Source organism: Carassius carassius, chromosome 3 (assembly GCF_963082965.1).
Source record: "Carassius carassius chromosome 3, fCarCar2.1, whole genome shotgun sequence".
NCBI classification, from domain to species: domain Eukaryota; kingdom Metazoa; phylum Chordata; class Actinopteri; order Cypriniformes; family Cyprinidae; genus Carassius; species Carassius carassius.
Genome location: NC_081757.1, coordinates 42,332,413 through 42,346,193, shown reverse-complemented (window position 1 = coordinate 42,346,193; position 13,781 = coordinate 42,332,413). Strand labels below are relative to the sequence as shown.

The following is a 13,781-nucleotide window of genomic DNA, read 5'->3' as shown; positions in this document are numbered from 1 at the left end:
ATAGTGTATTTAAGAATTTACTTAAGTGTGAAATTGATGCAACGTTTTAGGACACTTAATTGCACATTAACACAAAATTCTTAAAACCCAGTGACTCAAAATGTACTTTACAACTTTTAATTTGACAAAAAGTAAATTTCTTAAAAGTATACTTAAGTGTGCCATGAAAGTGTCTCTCTTTAAATCACTCCAGTGACCTTTTATTTCATTAATATTATATTATCTGCAAGTACTGTAAAGTTTTTTTAAATGTACTTTTGAATGTTTTAAGTATACTCAAAGTTCACATCTAATACAATTAGGTATTTGACAAGGGGTAGGTTTATGGTAGTAAATGTTGTTTCTGTTGTCCTAGATCAAGGATCTGAAGGAGGGGGAATCGTATGTTTTTCGTGTGCGTGCTCAGAACAAGGCTGGTGTGGGAAAAGCATCAGATCCTACAGAACCAGTTGATGCAGTGACTAAACCAGGTACTAAACTGAACTAAACCAGAATTTGACAATAATAACATATTATTGTACTAGATAGATATGGCACATAAACTTAAAATAATGTGTAATGAAAAATACTTGTGTACAATTCACCTGTCTTCATTATCTTTCTTCAGATAACTTGAAATCATTTTTCTTTTTTTTCTTTTTGGGGGGGGGGGGGGGGTGACATCACCTCTCCTTATTTTTCCACCCCTATCCTCCAAACACAGGTTCTATAGAGACTATTTTTCATGACCCAAACAATTCCTGATGGATAAAAGCAGTTCTGACATTTTTCCATTGAATATCCTGTTTGAAATCGGTTATTACAGTAGTGAAAAGGATTGTAAATACGGTTGACTTTAAGTTGAAGCAGGCCACGCTGAACTTGATTCAGAGTATATGTTGAACAAAACCATATGTGGCTATATCAGACTGAACAGGAAAGACCAAAACAACACAAACACATCATCTTTACAGTGGGTGCTTTAGGAAGTGAGGCGTCTGTCTAGAGTTCTTCTTAAATTCAGGTTAACCCTAAAACAAACCAAAATCGGCAAGTCCTAACAACTCTCAACAAAAGCCAACAAGCTATTTCTTTCTTCACAGGTACGGCTGAGATAGTCGTGAATGTTGACGATGATGGTGTCATTTCACTGAATTTTGAGTGCTCTAACCTCACCGCTGACTCCAAGTTTGTCTGGTCCAAGAACTACATGGAAATGACAGAACCTGAACGCATGACTTTAGAGACCAAGGGTAGCAAGTAAGTGTGTGCGTAAAATGGGTTTTGTTCAATTATTGATATTTAAAATAATGTCTTCAAGGGTTGGTTCAACCAAAAATGAAAACTCTGTCATTACCACCCTCATGTTGTACCAAACCCATAACACTTTTATTCTTATAAAAATGAAGGAAAATAATTTAATCGGAAATAGCGTGCGTCCACAGGTTTTTATTGTTTAGGGTTAGGGCGCGCTTTATCCCAAAGCAGCATCCATTTAATAATTTTAACATTTTAAGTTACACTCAATACATTATTATTGTATACTGTTTAATAATGTGCTACAATACTGGGGAGCAGATATCTGCCACTATTTGCACTAGATAGCATCCATAACCATTATTACTGCAAAGAAAACACTCCTTACATAGTGTCAATAGAATACATAGCATCTACCTGCTGCATTTTTAAAATAATAGATCAACCAAAAATGAACATTTGCTGAAACTTTACTCCATTCAAGATTTAGATTAGTTTGTTTCTTCACCAGAAAAGATTTGGAGAAATGTAGCATTGCATTACTTGCTCACCAACAGATCCTCTGCAGTGAATGGGTGCCTTCAGAATGAGAGTCCAAACAGCTGATAAAAACATCACAATAATCCACACCACTCCATCAGTTAATGTCTTGAGAAGCAAGAAGTTGCATGTTTATAAGAAACATGTTTGTCATTAAGATGATTTTTAACCGCAAGATTTCAATTTTTGGGTGAACTATTACTTTAATATTCATTTTTGTGCATTCACTGAAAGCCTTGGTAGTCAACATTTTCAAGTGTCAAAAAATACATAAAGACCAATAATTCATATGAACAGAGCGGTTTAATCCATATCTTTGGTAAACTGAGCAAATCTATGACTCAAATATGCTTGATGGACCTCATTGGTTCTGCATGCACATTTGAGCTTCTGTTTGTTATCTGACTTTTTATGGATTAACAAAATAATGAGAGAATATGAAAATAAAATAAAAAATAATAGTTTTTTTTTGTGGAAAGATTAGAGTTTTAAAAGATGACAGACTTTGTGTTTTTGGTTGAACTATCCCTTCAATCCAACTTGTATACCTTCTAATCGATCATATTTAAAATCTCTTGGGCTGGATATTTACAAAAATATATTATTTATTAAATGTAGGAAATAATTAAATCACATTTCCAGAGCTGTATCTAAAAAAAGAAAAAAGAAAATTAGCATCTTTGCAGTAATTCTTCGATATTGATCTGTAGGTCCAAAGCCATCTTTAAAACCCCTTCAGAAGAAGATCTGGGCATCTACTCTTGTTTTGTGACACACACTGATGCAGCCTCTGCCAGCTACACACTCTCTGAGGAAAGTGAGTTCACTGACCGTTTTCATTTTTACATGTTTGATTTTACCAAGCTAACGCTGGTTATTGATTCTGATCCCTTCTCTGTCCTGTCCCTCGCAGCTCTAAAAGATCTCCTGAAGATCAGCCACGAACACAAATTCCCCAGTGAGTAAACATCACGTCACATGCACTCTTGAAACGTTTCATTAACTTCATTTTGAAAGTGTGAGCACTTGATCAATCCTGTACACTTCAGCATACTTGTAAGAGAAATAATGCTTTATACTTGAGAAAGTAATACACTTAAAGGGTTAGTTCACCCCAAAATGAAAATTAAATCATGAATGACTCACCCTCATGTCGTTCCAAACCCGTGAGACCTTTGTTCATCTTCAGAACACAAATTAAGATATTTTTGATGAAATCCAGGAGCTCTCTGACCCTCTCATAGACAGTAAAGTTCCTAACATGATCAAGGCTCAGAAGCATAGCAAGGACATTGAATAATCCATGTGACATCACTTTTGCAATGGAATCATTTAAGTGTTTTTATTTTTAATGAATTTGCAAAGATGTGAAAACCTGTTTTTTGATGCTTTTCCATTATACTGTATGGAGTGTAGACTGATGTAGGAAATAAAATATTTAAAGCAGTTTAACATAAAACAGCAACTGAAAAAATGAAGGGATATGAATGCATTCACAGGGCACTGTAAGTGTTTTAAATAGTGCAGTTTTTAATTCATTTGCTCAATAGACATTTTTCACAAGAGTAGTTCTATTAAATATACAGTATTTAAAATAGCATACTAACCACTAACTGTTGTGCTCTATAAACAAAAGCAAATTAATGTGTAAAATAAAAAAAAAAATAAAAAAAATACATTTCCTACATTTAAAATACAGCTCTGTGATGTAGGATTTTATAAATTAGATTAACAAGAGTGACAAAATATTGTGCCGTCTGACACTTACCCATGGTTAAGACAAAATCTTGTTCACCATGAAAGATGTATTGCTTGGCAGTTTATCGATTGCATCATGCCTGGTTACGACATTGCGTTTCAATACAAAAACAGAGCATATGTATCAAGGTTCAGTACAACTCCCATCCTGCCACAGGTCTCCAAAACAATAGATATTATTCAGCTCAAAATTAATGATTTCAAAACCTTTTCACCCCTCTTCTCCAGTCATCCCTCTGAAGACAGAGCTGGCCGTGGAGCTGCTGGAGAAGGGCAGGGTTCGCTTCTGGTTGCAGGCTGAGAAAATCTCTGCCAATGGAAAAGTTGAATACGTGTTCAATGACAATGTGATCCACCAGGGAGAGGTCAGAGGAACACCGAAACAAGCACGCAGCACATGAAGCATTACACATGCTGTTGACTGGAAATAGACCTTTGGCTTGCTTCTGCGTGAACACTTTCTCTGTGTTGTAGAAATACAAGATGAACTTTGATAAAAATACTGGCGTCATTGAGATGTTCATGGAGTCTCTGGGCAAAGAAGACGAGGGAACGTTCACTTTCCAGCTTCAAGACGGCAAAGCCACCAACCAGTCCAGTCTAGTGCTGATTGGAGATGGTACATTTGGAAGTCCATATGCACATACATATATATGCATCTCTTGTATAGAGTGTGTACCAATAACACCATCTCATTTCCTTCAGTGTTCAAGCAGTTACAGAAGGAATCAGAGTTCCAGAAAAAAGAATGGATTAGAAAGCAAGGTGTGATTATATATGTGGAGTATTATTTGGTATAATACTGTATACCCACTGTGCTTGTGCATTAATCGTGCCGTTCATGCTCTGTAAGGTCCACATTTCGTGGAGTATCTCGGTTATGAAGTCACACCTGAGTGCTGTGTGAGACTGAAGTGTAAGGTGAGACGTCTCTCTCTCTCTCTGATTAAACACTCCCATTCAACTGTAATGCTGGCCATTTCTTTATTATTGGCATATTAACATGTGACGCAGGTTGCTAATATGAAGAAAGACTCTGTGGCGCTGTGGTATAAGGATGGACGAGAGATCAAGGTCAATGAGAAACTGGATTTCTCTGAAGGAGTGTTGACTTTGGAGATCACTCAGGTGAGCAGTGTTATCCAGACACTGAAAACATGGTCAACGATAGACCAGGTGACAAATATGGCCTCCACAAGCATTTAATTATAAGGGGAGATGTTTAGTTCATGATAGTTCAAGTTAATTGGTATTGCTAATGTTATTATACTGTAAATGGCTATCTTCCTTTATTCATATCAAACTGCACAGGCAATACAAACACTGAAAATCCTGCAATAATTAACTAATATAACGTAAATATAACGTAAAACCTAAACATATTAAAGGTACAAAGCCCTGCACATGACGTGAAAAAGTCATTCCCAATAGTTACAAGCACATTGTATTCCTTCTTTCCTTGGTTTTAGTTAAATCATTGCTTTGTTTTTAATGAATTAATAAATCATGCTCAATGATTTCTAAATTCATGGCCACAGTTAATTTTTTTCATAGGAATAAATGGGTTTAAAAAGGACAGATAATAAAACTATGCAGCATGTTGAAATACATGCATTATTATGTTTTATTTATGATAAAAATCTATTCTAGTCTTATTTTTTATAGCAAGTAGATTATAACATACAATACAATGATATAAACACTTGTTTAATGTTAAACAATATAATATATCGGGGTATTAATAAACTGACACAATGACTGTTTTGACATATATATTAACGTATAAATCACAAACATATGTGACCCTGGAGCACAAAACCAGACATAAGGAGCACAGGCATATTTGCAACAATAGTCAAAAATGTATGGGTCAAAATGATAGATTTTCCTTTTATGCCAAAAATCATTAGGATATTAAGTAAAGATCATGTTCCATTAAGATATTTTGTCAATTTCCTATTGTAAATATATAAAAACTCAATTTTTGATCAGTAATATGCATTGCTTAGAACTTCATTTGATCAACTTTAAAGATGATTTTCTCAATATTTCGATTTTTTTGCACCCTCAGATTCCAGATTTTCAATAGTTGTATCTCAGCCAAATATTGTTGTATATAATCCTAACAATCTATACATCAATGGAAAGATTATTTATAAGCTTTCAGATGATGTGTAAATCTCAAAAACAAAAAAATGTGTTTGTGTATGTCAATGGCAGATCTCCAAAAAAGATGCCGGTATATATGAAGTAGTTCTGAAGGATGATCGAGGCAAAGACACCTCCACCCTCAACCTCACAGACCAAGGTAAATGGATTCGAAAGTACTATTACTATTTTTTATAGCTAATTTGTGCTGTATTTTTAATGCCATGCTATATATTTTACATCAAAATCGTCCATTAACGCTTGTACTCTCAGCTCCAGTAAAACATTTGATCATATTTAAATCCATTCCACAGATTTCCTACAACAATCGCTACAAAAAAATTCCAAATTTTCCTTTTTGACCTACTTATTTCTTGTTTATTACTGATATTATCAGTCTGTTTGTTGCTCATCATAATTCATTCAAATTGATTTTCAATCATGTGTTTTTCAGGATTCAAAGACCTGATGAACCAGGTTTTCAGTGTTATTGGTAAGACTTACAACATCATTTTCAAACCTAAATTAATCTTCACTCTCACAGTATATCTTTACATTTAAACGTATAGTTTTAGCAGCATGACGTTCTTTCTGTCCAGCGAACTCCTCCACTCCACTGAAGATCCAGAGCACTGAGGAGGGAATCAGGCTTTACTCCTTCGTCAGCTACTACAACGACGAGCTGCATGTCACCTGGCATCACAAGTAAGAACATGTGACTCTGTTTAAAGGGACAGTTCTCCAAAATGACCATTTACTCACCCTCAAGTTGTTCCAAACCTGTATGAGTCTCCTTCTTTTGTTGAGCACAAAATGAACAGCTAATGGTAACCACTGAACATAGATGGAATAGAAAACAAATAGAGCAATAGCTAGTTTTAGAAGCCCTTTTGTTTTGTTTTTTTGCTTTTTGTGCATTTGATAATAAGTAAAAAGAAAACAAATAGAATACAAAAAGAATAGGGAGACTAGTCTTTGTTAAAAAAAACAAAAACACGCAGTTATTAAATGAATAGAATGCAAGTTTTGGGTCGTTATATTTCTCACAGATTTCGGCTCGTTCTAAATCAGATATAGATAAAGTAGCACAGTAAAGATTACATTTATGTGAATGCATTAGTGAGAGCGATCGCGTGTGTGAATTAATTCTACATGGAATCGTCTCTAGTAGTGACGCTGTGGGATTTAATTATTAAGAAATATATTGTTGAACTTTTCAGTTTCTAAGCTATTTTATTGAGAAATCACAGAACAGTGTTGACAGTAAATTTTGGCGCGGAATGTTTCTGTGCACGCGATCTGCGCGTTACGTATGAGCTACTGTCTGTAGCCTATGTGTGTGTGTTACAGTGCAGCATTAGATTAGAACGGTGATTAATTTACTCTACAATTGGCTGTTTAAAATGTGCATTCTCCCGTTCAGTTTCGAGCATCCAGTAATATAATCACGCATGTCTTGTGGAGCTTTTGGAATATACATTTATTTGTCATTTTAACTGTTAGGAAACGGAGCATAAATGTGAAAGTCCTTTGAATATTTCTTATCCTGTTGCACCCCCTTTAGGACCAGCGACTAGTCGACGTCAAGCTTAAAGCGTCATGGCAGAGCATTAAAGTCGACTAGTCAACCCCTAATATATATTTTAAGTTAAGTTTAGTCCGAAAACTTTATGTAAATGTTGAAAATTTCTAAATTACAGAGCCACACACATGACATGCAGAAAAATACACAGTGTCATTCACGAGACACATGCACATTTTATTCTTTTGTTACTTCATTTTAGTTAATCCGTGGCTATGGTTTACTTCCTATATTGTAAGGAATTTTTTTTCAGCAATAATTTTGTTCTATGTACTGAAATATGCAGCTTACATACTATGTGTACTGTATGTGTGTGTGTGTATATATATATATATATATATATATAAAATCAACATACAATTTAAATACGTTAAGTACAACATCAGTATGTGGGCTTTCACAAACCAACATTATTAGTTTCTCTGTAACTAGTGTTCACTGTAGTGTATGTGTGTGTTTATCAGGGACGCTGCGATTGCATTCACTGAGCGCATTAAGAGCGGAGTGGTGGGAGAGCAGCTGTGGCTGCAAATATCTGAACCCACAGAGAAAGATAAAGGCAAATACGCCATTGAGTTCTTCGATGGGAAAGGAGGCTTGCGCAGAACTGTGGAGCTGGCTGGACAAGGTGAGGAAACACACAGAACATGCTCCAAACCTTGCTGCCTGCTGCCTTCATTATATTACGACTGCGACTGAGTGTTGACTGCAACAGTCAGATCCGTTCTCCTCTGAATAATGAGTGAAAAGAATTTCATTTTTTATAATCTTTTGTAATGTTTCAAAGTACACTTATGTGATGTGTGCCTAGCATACTAAATAAAGTACAGTAATAAAGTACTTGATTGCAACTGTAACTGTAGTGTGTTAAATTTAAATATGTACATATATTTTTAAAATGTGTTAAACTGCATATTTAATATTTTGTAATGTGTAATACAGATATATTTAAATATATTAAATACAAGTTTCAATAGAAATGGCATTAGAGAATATTTTAGTTTATCATAAAATCTTATCTGTACATTCTGCAGTACTTTCAAAGACAATACAAGTTATTATAAAGAAGTATTGAAGTACTACTTAAGTGGGTCAAAATGACTCTAAAGTTCAGCTTAATTGCATTTAATAAAAATTTAGACTATAATCCATTTATCCATTTATAATCCATTTATAATCCAATCCAAAACTGATTTTAGGCTATACTCATAGGAGTGTAGGATTTTTAGAAGTACTATTAATTTTTATTTATAAAAAATATATATTCATTTAAAATGAGGACTATATTTAATGAGAAACTTAAAATGCTGTTTAATTAGGTAACTCAGGAGGCTTTGAGACAGACTGTTTATGTAAATCATGCATTTAAATAGAATTTTTATATTTTCAGCATTTGACGATGCATTTGCTGAATTTCAAAGACTCAAGTGAGTACCAAAAATGATTTGTGATTTTTGACAGATACTATTCAGATTGAGCGGCTGATTAACTAATGATATGATCTTGTCCCATCTTCATTTTTTTCCCTCAGGGCTGCAGCTATTGCAGAGAAAAGTGAGTATATATGCTTAAGCCTTCATTGCCATTGTTTCTTCTGTAGATTGTACCGGAAATCTTCTAATTATTATGCTTTTCACAGATCGTGCGCGTGTGGCAGGTGGTCTGCCTGATGTTGTGACCATCCAAGAGGGCAAGGTAGTCTACATGCTTCTCCGTATGGCTTGAAAAGCCAAAAATGACGAAAAAATAACAAAACTGTCTCTTCCCTCCTCTCTCGTAGTCTCTGAACCTGACCTGCAATATCTCGGGCGACCCTGTACCCGAGGTCACCTGGCTAAAGAACGAGCGCGAGATGGTTTCCAACGATCATTACATTCTGAAGTTTGAGTCGGGCAAGTTTGCCAGTTTCACCATCACTAGCGTCAATACGTCTGACTCCGGCAAGTACAGCATCCTGGTAAAGAACAAGTACGGTACGGAGAGCGGCGACTTCACCGTAAGTGTCTTCCTCCCAGACGAGGAACCCGGCAAGAAAAAATAAAACAAACCAAAGAGAAAAAAATAAACATTAGGATAATGCAAAACTAGAAAAAAAAAAAAAAAAAAAAACCTGCAAGATTTAGATGACACGTTGACAGTTATACCCTATTTACATTGACAATCTGAAGCTACACTACTGGTCAAAAGTTGGGAATAATTATGATTTTTTTCATGTAAAAAAAAAAAAAAAAGAATCTTCTGCTCACCAAGGCTGCATTTATTTGTTCAAAAATACAGTAAAAAGGCAAAATATTTGTACTATTTAAAGTAACACTTTTCTATTTAAATACATTTTAATATGTAATTTATACTCGTGATGTAAAGCTGAATTTTCAGCAGCATTACTCCAGTCTTCAGTGTCACATGATCCTTTAGAAATCATTCTAATGAAATAATTTTACTGTATTTTTTTTTAATGTAGCCTTGATGAGCATGAGAGAATTTAAAAAAGCCTTTATAAAAAAAAAATCATAATTATTCCAAACGTTTGACCATTAGACCATGGTGCTAATATCTTGGTTGCAGATTGAAAAGAGTTGGTCCAAGTTTTAATCCATCAATGTCAAAGTAGTGCTATAATTGGAAACAAATCTTTTTCTGTATAGATCTAGTTTCAGAGCTTGCATTACTTGACCATTTTCTCCATCATGGTGTTAGTAAAATATTTTAAAGCCCAGATTAGAGAATGAATGCAGTTTGACTCCAGGTAGTTGTGAGTGTAGTTTTACTGAGAAGAAACAGGTGCACTGAAGTGCATGAAAGATTGACACTTTTGAATTGAGGGACAAATGGATGCTCCATTTCTGTATAGCTTATCATTACTCTGTCCTGAAAAGCAGCGGCTTAGTTTCACAAATAAACATCAAATCGTCCATATTACCATCAATGCTGAAAAGAAATCTTTAAATGGTGTTTAAATGAATCCATGCCCCTGCCGTTTCGATTAAGATTTCAGTGGATTCTCTAAAATGTTCTAATGAATCACTGCATGTATGATCCCAGTTATGACTTCACCTCCTGTTTGACCTCACAGATAATGATGACTTCCTCTGTTATTTCCAATAAATGGAGCACAAATTCTCTCGACTCCTCTCTGTGTGTCCCTTGTTTTTGTCTTCGCACTTTCCTCATCATGCACATCCCTCCTCTTCTGAAATCTGCATCTGAGACGGATGATGTCCCGTCATCTGGAACCAACCTGAACACCGTCACTAACTTCACCCTCAACTTCAGATTTAACATGCACACTCACACAGAACAGTTCATAAATACTGTTTTTCATAACCCAATCAAATGTTCAGAATAAATGGCAAATATGCACCACTGGAACAATACTACATGCTTTATTTTAAGGTGTCTTTATTGCAGTGTAGTTATATATTTAAGTATCGAGTAATATTAATGAACAACATGTGCTTACTATATGGTTAGGGTTTAGTTTAGTCTTAGTTGCACGTAATTATGTATAATTTACTGTTAAGCATATAATAAGTACATGCAACATGCAACAAGGACACTGAAAAATAAAGCTTTACCTTATTTTCCTTAACAACCTGTGCAAACAGAGATTGCTGGATGCACACTGAATTAAATCCAGACTGGAGAAGGAAAATATATATTTATGAAAAATATATTTTATTTATATTGTTATTTATATATTATTTATATAAACTACTTAAACAAGTATAGTGTAGTAGACTTTCTCCAGTCTGGATTTAATTCAGTGTGCATCCAGCAATCTCTTTGTTTGCATTGACTTTTTTGGCTTTACACACCTAAAGCAAACTGATTATTACTCAGAGAGCAAAAATCTCTTTTAGTACATTAACAAACTGTAGAAATTGCAACAAATTGAAAAGCAAAAGGTTTTTTTATAAAAACATTTTTTTAGTGCAGCAGAGGGGGTTTAATTCCAAATAATAAAATTATCAATTTATGCCATAATGAAAAACAGTCACACCTTGATTTGTTTATTGGTGCATCTCTAAATTCAAGTCATGAAAAACTAGTTTACTAGTGTAAAAATACAAAACATCAGCAACGAACATGATTTTATTCAGTATTCACACAACTGTAAAAACAAAAATTACTGTAAAGGAATAAGGGTAGATTTGCATTATGCAGTGCATTTTAGAAACTTTCTGTATGCATGTACTTTTGGTCAAAGACACACAAGAATACAAGATCAACTCACATCACCTCACTACCTCGCCAAATTTCCCACTCTCAGGGTATAATGAATTATGTATAGTATCCAAAATACAGATAAAAAAGAAAATCAAGATTAATATGAGAACTGCACTTGTATGTCCACGTAACTTGTGCCTCTTGCTCTCGCCAGTTGAATGTGATCGAAAGCATGGTCGATTTTGGTGTGATGTCATATCTGGCCGACGCAGATGGAAACGTAATTGTTGGACCGACAACTCCTGTGCCAACGCCTTCAACCAGATCAGTTCCCACAACACCCAGCCCAGCTGCCCCAACCCTAACATCAACCCCGGCCAATACAAACCCCCAAAATAAAACTAGAGCTACCCCAACCCCCAAAAATCAAACCCCAAGTATAGAACGTTCCTCAACCCCACCTGCTCAGATCCCCAAAAACCAATCCCCAGGTTCCCCGACCCCTCAAAATCATACGTCAGATACACTGATCCTCTCCACCTCAAACACATCCACTCCTCAACCCTCCACTCCCACATCAGGCGAGAAGTCAGCCAATACATCAATGGACAATGAGAAGATAACATCGATGCTGAAAGGTGAGAAATGGTGCAGGAATACACATGCACCTGGAAAATACAGACCTGAATGTGATTTACGGGTTTTGTTGTTTAATACAGATTCTGTGGATAATCTGGGGTTATCCACCTCAGAGACGGAGCTGGTTGATGCCATGCATCTCACAGAACATGAGGCCACAACTTCATCAGAACCAGACGAATCTACACCAGCCCTTGAAACCGAAAACCTCGAAAATGTGTGTGAAACCAAAGATGATTAAAAATGCTTGAGGACACAGCTTAACTGTATTAATATGCTTTAGATCTTGATATAGGACATGAACCATGTTAGTTACGCTTTTAGAGATTTCTTTTCTTTGCTTGTTCACCAGTGCTTTAGAAAAGTTTGATGTGAGGTAAAATTATATTTCAAGGCCTTTGCGTTGTCTGAAATATGGAAGATGATTAGTGCCAAGCAGTAAATATATATATATATATATATATATATATATAAACATCTTAGGATTTAAAATCATTATAATGCGATATTAAACTTGCAGTTTTTTTTTTTAAGTCTAAATAAAATGATGAAAACAAATTTTTTATTCAATAATAAAGTCATGGTTTTTCAAGAAAAAATACAACTCAAAATTTCCAAGAAAAAAGTCAAAATTAAATGTTGAGAATTAACAGCAATTTTGGGAATAAAGTCTTTGTATTTTGAGAGAAAAAAAAACAATACATTTTGAGTAAAAAAGTCGAAATAAAATGTTGAATATAATAAAAATCAAGAATAAAGTCATTGTGTTTTGAGAAAAAAATAAAACATTAAATCGAGAAAAATAAAATGTTGCGAATAAACTGTTAATGTACAACAATACTGAGGTGCAAATGATATCTGTCACTATTTAAAAGAACTGTATAAACAGCATCTGATAACTATTTACACTAATTGCAAATATCTGCTACTTTTACTTAAAGTAAATAGAATCACTATTTCCACTTAGTGTAACACGTCGCTAAAAAATGCTGCTGTCATAGTGTAAAGAGAATATATTAATATTTTCAATAGCTGTTGACCTAAACTAAAACCTCAAGGCATTTCCATTAATGGCTGTACAGATGGTTACAGTCATTTTATTCTATTGAAGGAGGCGTAGCCATCAATGATCCTATAGTTATAGACAGTTTTTCTGGAAACACAACTTTTTCTCGTAATTTAATGAGTTTCTTGAAATTTTTTGTTTAATTTTGCATTATAATGACTTTAATCTCGAGATGGTTTTATTTATTTTATTATTCCACGAACCAAAACACAACGCTTCTCTGAGAACTCAAATGTTTTTACGGAGCCCCTAAAAGTACAAAATGGTGGGTTGAAAAAAAATTCAAAGCTTTGGCGTTCTCGTGCAAACGTTTGCGTTCGGCTGAACGAAGACAGTGATATAAAAAGCCCAAATTTGGTATACAGTTTATTAAAAATATAAAAGCAGATGACCCCAGAATATAAACGCAACACAGTGAGCTGTTATGTAGAAAACGCCTACACAGCGAGAGAATGAATCTGATTTTTAAATAGCACAATTTCACAATGCCTGGTTTAATTGTGTACAATTAGTCATTACATGTTACTCCAAAGAAAACTAAATGTAATTGAATACACCCACTTTTCACCATCCACCCATCTACTGCCCTTTTGCTGGAAATCTTTAAAAAATATATTTTTTGTTTTAGCTTGCAGTAGTTTTACC

At 34.6% G+C, this 13,781-nt stretch overlaps 1 protein-coding gene across 6 annotated transcripts in view; it reads left to right on the top strand.

Annotated features, from left to right (window-relative positions):
- myom1b (myomesin 1b) overlaps positions 1-12,442 on the top strand; it is a 40,264-nt gene extending 27,822 nt beyond the window's left edge. For 4 of the 6 annotated variants that reach the window (XM_059539049.1, XM_059539073.1, XM_059539058.1 and 1 more), the window contains 19 exons: positions 356-470; positions 1,083-1,239; positions 2,487-2,593; positions 2,690-2,734; positions 3,763-3,899; positions 4,009-4,153; positions 4,240-4,299; positions 4,388-4,455; positions 4,549-4,662; positions 5,755-5,842; positions 6,137-6,175; positions 6,282-6,387; positions 7,729-7,892; positions 8,655-8,691; positions 8,796-8,818; positions 8,904-8,959; positions 9,045-9,260; positions 11,646-12,069; positions 12,151-12,441. In XM_059539049.1, coding sequence (XP_059395032.1) covers positions 356-470; positions 1,083-1,239; positions 2,487-2,593; positions 2,690-2,734; positions 3,763-3,899; positions 4,009-4,153; positions 4,240-4,299; positions 4,388-4,455; positions 4,549-4,662; positions 5,755-5,842; positions 6,137-6,175; positions 6,282-6,387; positions 7,729-7,892; positions 8,655-8,691; positions 8,796-8,818; positions 8,904-8,959; positions 9,045-9,260; positions 11,646-12,069; positions 12,151-12,311 — 2,262 coding nt within the window. In that variant the 3' untranslated portion in view covers positions 12,312-12,441. Of the gene's footprint in view, positions 1-355; positions 471-1,082; positions 1,240-2,486; positions 2,594-2,689; positions 2,735-3,762; positions 3,900-4,008; positions 4,154-4,239; positions 4,300-4,387; positions 4,456-4,548; positions 4,663-5,754; positions 5,843-6,136; positions 6,176-6,281; positions 6,388-7,728; positions 7,893-8,654; positions 8,692-8,795; positions 8,819-8,903; positions 8,960-9,044; positions 9,327-11,645; positions 12,070-12,150 lie in introns of those variants that run through there. The other 2 variants (XM_059539067.1, XM_059539079.1) reach the window with 2 other exon arrangements.
- Positions 12,443-13,781: the final 1,339 nt, after the last annotated feature.